The 8,264-nt window shown below is 41.0% G+C and overlaps 1 protein-coding gene across 1 annotated transcript; it reads left to right on the top strand.

Annotated features, from left to right (window-relative positions):
* The first annotated feature begins 5,593 nt into the window (after positions 1-5,593).
* On the top strand, positions 5,594-6,057 carry LOC308437681 (small ribosomal subunit protein eS25-like). The gene has a single exon (XM_080938790.1). The coding sequence runs from the start codon at positions 5,634-5,636 to the stop codon at positions 6,009-6,011; it is 378 nt and encodes a 125-aa protein (XP_080794916.1). The 5' UTR covers positions 5,594-5,633; the 3' UTR covers positions 6,012-6,057.
* Positions 6,058-8,264: the final 2,207 nt, after the last annotated feature.

The following is an 8,264-nucleotide window of genomic DNA, read 5'->3' as shown; positions in this document are numbered from 1 at the left end:
GGCAATGCTAACATATCTAAAACTTTTATCTCTTTTTATAAACCAAAATTTTATGTAATCTGCCTCTCACCTGTCAAACAGACTCCTGATAAGTCTCCTATGTCTCCCCACTTATCTATTCCTGAGGGTGGGAATCTCTATCTTTCTGTGTCTGTCTGTCTCTGTCTCTGTGCCTCTCTCTCTCTCTCGCTCTCTCTCTCTCTCTCTCTCTCTCTCTCTCTCTCTCTCTCTCTCTCTCTCTCTCTCTCTCTCTCTCCCCCTTCCCCCTTCATGTGTGTGCTCTCTCCCCAACTTGGTTTGAAGATTCCCCTCTTCAAACTACTAGAACTGTGGGCTCAAGATAAAAGTTTCCCCTAAGCTCCTTAACTTTACCTTGTCCCTAATATATATTTACTCCAGTGGATTTCCAACTGATTGACAACTGCAAACTGTTCCAGTGTGAGCTTAGCCCCATATAGTCCTAGACAGTGAGTGAGACAGCCCATTCTTCCTGGCCTTGGCCAGCATCCCAGCTTTCCTGGGTCCCCAAAGATGTTGATGCTCCCAGATAGCAGGAAGCAATCTAAAGAGCACAGTGCCCTCATGTCTACCAGACATCTTTCCTATTTCCTTACCTCTTCTAATAAACAAAAGGGGGAATGTTTGTCAACTAAGAATCCCCCACATTCAGGGGCTAGGATCCTCCTTGCCTTCAGTGACTCAGTGCCAAAAGCCCCATCATCACTGAAGGCCAACGCAGCACATTTCTACCATCTCTGTGCTCACACATTTCCCCTATACATATCCAGCCCCATATAAAGCCCACCATTATGACCTGACCTCTCTCTGTGTGGTTTTCCATCCCTACTTTTGCACCCCAATAAATCTCTTGTGTGAGTCTGTTGCATGGTGTGATTGTTGTGGCGTTCTTTGGCCATGACCACCAAGACACTCTTTAGGCTCAATCCTTGCAGGCTTCCTCCCTCCTCACTAGCAGTTGGCTTTCCTGAGCTTGTACTCTTCCGCCTGAGTTAGCAATCAGTAAGAATCCCCACATTTGCTCACATTAACTAGCCAGACTCATGACAGCTTGGTGCCTAGCTTACATGTAGTAGAAACAAACTGGCCTATTCCAAGAATATAAACTTATGGACTCCAAGACACTATTTAGCATTTAATTCTTAATAAGCATATTTGCTTGGCTGTCTTCTACTGTCTTCACTAGTCAGCCATTCTTTGTGATCATGAAACAATAAATTTAACTCCAACCCAAGAAACTGATAACACAATGGTAATAACAAAATTTACAATTTTGCTAAATTGTGGGGGTGGGGAGTGGCTGGAAAGATGACTCAGTGGTTCAGAGCACTGACTGTTCTTCCAGAGGTCCTGAGTTTAAATCCCAGCAACCACATGGCGGCTCACAACCATCTGTAATGGAATCTGATGCCCTCTTCTGGTGTGTCTGAAGACAGCTACAGAGTACTCATATATAATAAATAAATAAATCTTTAAAAAATATTTGTGTGTGTGTGTCTAATGTCCTCACTGTCATGCCTATGATAATCTTAAAAATTATAGAAAGCCATGAGACAAAGATCTAAGTGTGAGACATAGTAAAGGTTTTCTCCATTATCTGTTTGGAGAGGCGGGTTTATTTTTTGTTTTTTGTTTTTTTTTTTTAAATTTTTAAAATTATAAGCATATGGGTATCTGTGTATGGATATGATTACACATGATTGTATATGCACATGATAATATGTGCACATGACTACAGTTGCCCTGGAGGGTAGACGAGGGCATCAGGCTCCTGGAGTTACAGGTAGTGATGAGCTGCCCAATACTGAGAACCAAGCTTCAAGAGCAGTGCATGCTCTCAACCTCTGAGCCTTCTCTGCCCTACAGGCAGTTTGATTTCCAATCCAGCTGAGAATGACGTATTCTAGATCCCACACTTTGAAAGATAAAACTGGGTTTTGTGGGATCTACAACTTCTACCCATTCAGAGGCCTGGTGGAGTCTTTGGTGTCTTCTCTTTGGAGATCGGCTTTTGGCTCCCACTCCCGTATTCCTATTCAACACGCTAATTTTGCAAAGTACAAAGACGTCGTAATCTTGTAATCAAGAGAAAAGACATGGTGTCTCTATCTACATGTTTTCCCTGGCTAGAGTTGCAGGACAGGGTCATGTTACAGTATCTATATGCCATACAGTTTGCCCTCTTAAATTGCACAGTGAAATATTGTTGTTATTTGATGTTAGATCTGTACCCTGATGCTGGTCTCTGGAGTCTGATTTCTGGTTTTCATCAAGTGACTCCATCGCCTCTCACCCTCATCCTAGGCCCTGTTCCCACACACATCTACTGCCTGTGTGCCCAAATCTTCCTTACTACCTACCAAAAACCATGTGCAGCTGAAGCAGGAGGTAGTAATTGGAATCTCATGCAAGTATCTTCCAACTGTCCCTCCAGGAGGGAAATGACACACACACATCACCACTGCCATGGGTCAGCTATCAGCGATGGTGTTCTGATCATCTTGTTGGCATGACTGTGACCAAGATCTCCTGTAGAACTCTATTCCACTTTGTGACAGTGACAGTCATGTCACACATGAAGGAAATAGCCATATCAGCATTCAGAAGACTAATTGGACTCTTTTAGATTTAGACTTTTGGGGTTGGGATGACCAACCTGTTTATTTAGCTTTGCAACCTTCATCACAACCAATTTTAGAGTATTCTCAGCACCTCATAAAGGAAAGCCATACTCATTACATTCACCAGTAGTCAGTCCCCATGTGTCCCAAGCCCTAGGCAAATACTCATCTACTTCTTGTCTTAATTAATTTGCTACTCCAAATATATAAACATGTGAGCATTTTCCATGCCCCTTTTCTGCACGTTTTGTTTAAACCCCTTTTCTTTATTTCTGTTGCGTTCACTGTAGGGTAAATGCATGCGATGGGAGGCACAGAGGACTTGTGGGTATCAGCTCTCTTCCTTCACCATGTGAATCCCAAGCACAGAACTCAGATCATCAGGTTTGGCGTCAGGTGCCTCTAACCACTGGACTATCTCACCAGCTGTTTCATTTCTTTAATCTTCTTTCAATACTTTAAAACAAGAACAATACCCAGAGTTTAAGCCCTACAAAGCGTTGACTTATCTGACATTCATCTTACTCATATTGAAAATCACCTCACAGATATGGCCCGCTGATAATTTCTTTTCAGAGACATCAAATGCTTGATTATTCTAAGACTATTAAACTTGTACACAGTTTATAAGGGTCCTAAACTTCCCAGTTTGTAGCTTTTGACTTGCTGAGTTGTGACATGTCAAGAATCACCCAAAATATCTGGCACAATTTGTTAACTAGAATGATATAGAAAGATAAAGTAAGAAGAAGAGAATTATCCATTTTTTAAAAAGTCCCCCTGAGAAATATGGCATGCTATTTAAACATTCATTCTAACTATCATTTTTTCTAGAACAAAGACCTGTTTTTGGAACTACTTGGCCTCATCAATGAATTATTTGCTTTCATTATAAAGCAGGGCCTCTGACTGGAAACTACCAGTTTGCTTTGCTTATTTTAGCAATTAGTTATAATGACTTCTAGTGAGGCCCTGGGTTCTTTCCCTACTTGCTAAAGAACTATAAGATTTAAGTCACCTCTCTCCCACCACACAGAAATCTACCCTAAGTTTTAAGTTCTGGCTTAAAACAACAATAACCATCATGTGATATTGTATGCCTTTAATTGGTTTGAAATTTAGAAAGAGCTCTAGACGGCCATTTTGGCTTATGCTCTGCAGTAATTGCTTAACTAGAAGGGACAAAGGGAAGAAGGATTGCTTTGGGCTCCTGGTCTTTGGGTTTATAGACCATCGTGGCAGGGCAGGCACGGTGGTTGGAACAGCTCAGGTCTGTTCCTCGCTACTTCTTCACTTTCCAAGGGAACAGGAGCAGAGGGAGGTAGAGAAGCAACACCGAGCTATGCTTCTCAAGCTTGCCCTCCCCAGACCCACCTTTGCTACATACCCCCTCACCACCCTAAGGTTCCACAGTCCGTAAAACAGCACCAGCAGTCTTGTGGAGCTTTATGGAGACATTTTACATCTAAACCAACCAAGGATTTGCCGCGCAGTCAGACATGGCTGTCCAGGAAAAAGCAATAACTAGAAGAGTGGTTGCCATGGCTACTGACTCTTTCTCCACAGGTGGCTCTTTCCACAGGTTGGTTGTGCTTCCTCGAATCACCTTTGAAGTAGGATAGGAATGAACAGGAGCCCCTCCCCCGGAGTCTGGTTGAAGCCTCTTGCCAGCTAAGCAAGACTTGAAGCACAATTTACATTAGCAACAAAGATTATTGACATAAAGATAATATTCCTTCACACACAGATTGTTTATGTGACGATGACGTTCTAGGCTGTCACCTGACACCTGCAATCCTGTAAAGCATCTCTCAAGAGCCACCCTGTGGACCCATTCAGCTTCTCTAGCAGTTCTTTAAAGACCATAGTTTCAAATTATGAATTCAGATTTCTGGGAACCAAAGCAGCAAGAACAATGTCTGCGTTCTAAAACAGTGCGACATGGGCACAGTAGTTTTGAAAGTCGAGCGTCTTTTTATTTCTGTTGACCAGCAGTGCAATAGGAAGTAAGCATGACTAGCCATGGTGCATATGGCAGATTAGCCTATTTAGAAAAAGTGAGTTTAAAATTTTGTTCTGAGGAGAAGGCTTCTGTAATCTGAAATTTTTTTCTTCTATTTAAAACAATATCAAATCATTCTAGAACAGTGTCATTTAACATATAAATTGCATTGCCATACATGAAATAAAGTATGTGTTTTAGATATCTAATAATAAATACCTTCAAACAAAATGGTCTTATTGTGAATTTCTTAGATATGTCTACACTATGTTCTTGGTGATTCACTTTCTTCTAGAGTGCCTTCTTTCTTTAATTCCTGGTGCATAACATCTATATAAAGTGTCTTTTAAGCAGAATGTAGTGGCACTTACCTTTAATCCTGGCACTTGGGAAGCAGGGGCTGGAGAGTTCAAGGCCATCTAGACCTACATAGAGAGTTCCTGGCCAGCCAGTACTACAGAGTGAGAATATATCTCACTAATGAATACATTATAATGATTTTTAATAAATTCCAACTGTGTTTCATTTTAGAGTCTCCTAAAAGGTTTTCTGTGTCAGCCCAAGGATATACATGAGTTGACACCCTAAGAGATGAGGGGAACTCCTGAGGCTGCTGCAAGTGACAGTATTTGTCTCTATCCATGCAGCCATGGCACAGAGAGCCAGGGAAAGTCTATATGCCCTAGCCTGAACAGTTGCATAGCATGGCTTCTGTTCTACCTAACTGGTCAACTAGGCAATATGGTTTGGCACAACTCCAAAGAAAGAAACCACAAAATTCTCCTCTTCATGGTAAATGGTCAAGGGAGTTGCAGAAATATTTTAAGATTGCCTGTCCCTCTATTTCTGCTGGCTACATTCATTGACTGGTGTAATAATTACTCCTCATTCCCCCCTCTCTCATGATCCCCTTTAAATATTTGAAAATTTAAGCTTTTCTTCCGACATCTTAGTGAGGCTGCTGTGGTCCGTACTACTCTTTGAGCTTCGCCATGCCGCCCAAAGACGACAAGAAGAAGAAAGATGCCGAAAAGTCGGCCAAAAAAGACAAAGACCCAGTAAATAAATCTGGTGGCAAGGCCAAAAAGAAGAAGTGGTCCAAAGGCAAAGTTCGGGACAAGATGAACGATCTCGTCCTGTTTGACAAATCTACATACGACAAACTTTGTAAGGAAGTTCCCAACTATAAGCTTCTCACTCCATCCGTGGTCTCTGAGAGACTGAAGATTCGAGGTTCCTTGGCCAGGGCAGCCCTTCAGGAGCTACTTAGTAAAGGACTTATCAAGCTGGTTTCAAAGCACAGAGCCCAAGTAATTTACACCAGGAACACAAAGGGTGGAGATGCCCCAGCTGCTGGTGAAGATGCATGAACAGGTTCAATCAGCTGTACATTTGGGAAAATAAAACTTTATTGAATCAAAAAAAAAAAAATTTAAGATTTTGGCTTTAAGTATTGTACTTGGTTCTTATGTGTTCTTGTACTAAGCCCAAGTGTTTCCTGCTGTTCTGTGCTACTCTGCCTACTTCCTGTTTGGTTAACTTTTTATTTCCTGTGCTGTGTCAAAAGGCTTGGTCAAAGTTGTAAACTTCTATTATGATGTAGAAGCTATGTTCTATATTAAATCTGCTCTCAGTCTTGGGCAAGAATAGGAATATGGTAACTGTTAATCATAATACAGGAAATGAAAGTTAAATTCTGTCCCCTTTGTTGGCATTGTTTTGCTTTGCTTTGGTTTGTTGTCCCTTGGAATCTTAAATTGGCCTGGAACATTTTGTTTCCTAGATTGGCCTTTAACTTGTAGCAATTCTCCTGCTTCAGCTTCCTACTTGCTGCAATTACATGTGTTGGACACCACACTTGGCCTTTTTATATTGATAGAATTCGTTATGTGTGATGGATGGGACATGCCTACAATCCCAGCCCTTTGCATATAGAGGCATGGGGATCAGGAGTTCAAGGCTAGCCTCAGCTACATAGCAAGTCTAAACCAGCTTGTACTGAGATTCTATCTTTAAAAGAAAATAGAAAGAATTTGATGGTCATTATATATATATATATATATATATATATATATATATATATATATATATACACATTAGAGGAAAGCATCTTCTGGAATTTCAGATCTCAATCTGTTTACTGGCTCTAGCTTTTAGTTGGACCATGAGGATCCAGCACACTCTGACCTCCACACACATGCCATGACACATATATTCATGTTAAAATAATACATTTAAAGTAAAAACCCCTCAGAATTTTCTCAGATTTTTCTTTTCTGAAGTCTCAAGCATGTTGGTTTTATCTTTAGTGATCTTAAGATGATGTTTATAGTCTGTCATATCAGATACAGTAAAGTCCAATGAATTTTGAGTGGAAAAAAAAAACAACCTCTTAGTCTATGCATTATAACAGAATATGTAAGAGTGGGGCATTAAATAAGAACAGAACATTGTTTTCTCCAGATAGACGGATGGATGCGTGAACGTATGGACAGATGGACGGGAATGGGTGGACAGATGGGTCACCAAGTCCAGTCTGTGCTGCCACCGCTCACACTGCAAGGTCACCTGCCTAGTGGCCAACTCCTCTTGGCCCTTCTCTCTGGGTCCCCTGACTGGTAACAGAAACCCAGCCTTTCAATCTTTTCTCCCCAGTCATTGGCTGCTCAGCCTTTAATTAACCAATCAGAGATGCATGGGGAACATTCCTTATAGCACCTTGATACAGGAGATTTTTCAATATTTATGACAATGCCTGTGTCAGTACTGTAACTAGATCCCAGGGCACAGATATCAGCATCTAAATACCCAGAGCACAAGACCCTCTTCCAGTATCTCCCCCTTTTAGTCCAATAAAAGGCTCTTTTTTCTTATTAATAAACCATTGACAATTACGAAAATAACAAGCAGCAGCCCAATGGGCTGAGCTCCAGTGGAGGAAGGCATTTGGGTCGATCTCTAGAAACTGTTCTCATGATGCACTTAGAAGACCTTTGAGTACCGGCAGTGCTGGCTGAGGTGCATATGTCAAAAGTGTCATATGCTGTTTGACAGGGCGAAGATCTGTGCTCAATAAAATAGGAGAGAAGAGACCATGCTCCACTGCCTGGTGTCCGCTTGCGGTCTAACCACCTTAACTGCAATGGCATTGTCCACAACCCCACTAATACTGAGATATAACATCTCTTCATGCTTAGAACAAGGTTTAGCACAAAGTGTGTACAGAATCATGGGCCGATTCAACAAACAGCTATTGTTTGACTCTCGGTTATATATTCACAATCCCATGACAACTTACAGAATTAACATGTGTTCATTTCATTCAGTAAATCTAAGGATATAAAGCACACATTTATCAATTACACCTCAAGCAAGCACTAAATAACACTGAATGCTATATATAACCTAGACACAGTAGTACTCATGGGGACTCCCAGTACCTGGGAAGAGGTAGGTTTGAGACTTTGAGACTAGCCTGAGGCACACAATGAGACATTGGCTCAAATAAGTAAATATATAAATAAATATGCTTACTATAAAAATGAAAATATTGTCTGGAATATGAAAAAATAAATTTCAGTGTTAAAGTGATACTTGTCTTTAAGTTACGTTAGATATCCAAT

The sequence above is a fragment of the Micromys minutus genome, assembly GCF_963924665.1.
Source record: "Micromys minutus genome assembly, chromosome: 1".
Lineage (NCBI taxonomy): Eukaryota > Metazoa > Chordata > Mammalia > Rodentia > Muridae > Micromys > Micromys minutus.
The sequence above is the reverse complement of the archived record's forward strand: the minus strand, read 5'-3'. Positions and strand labels throughout refer to the sequence as shown.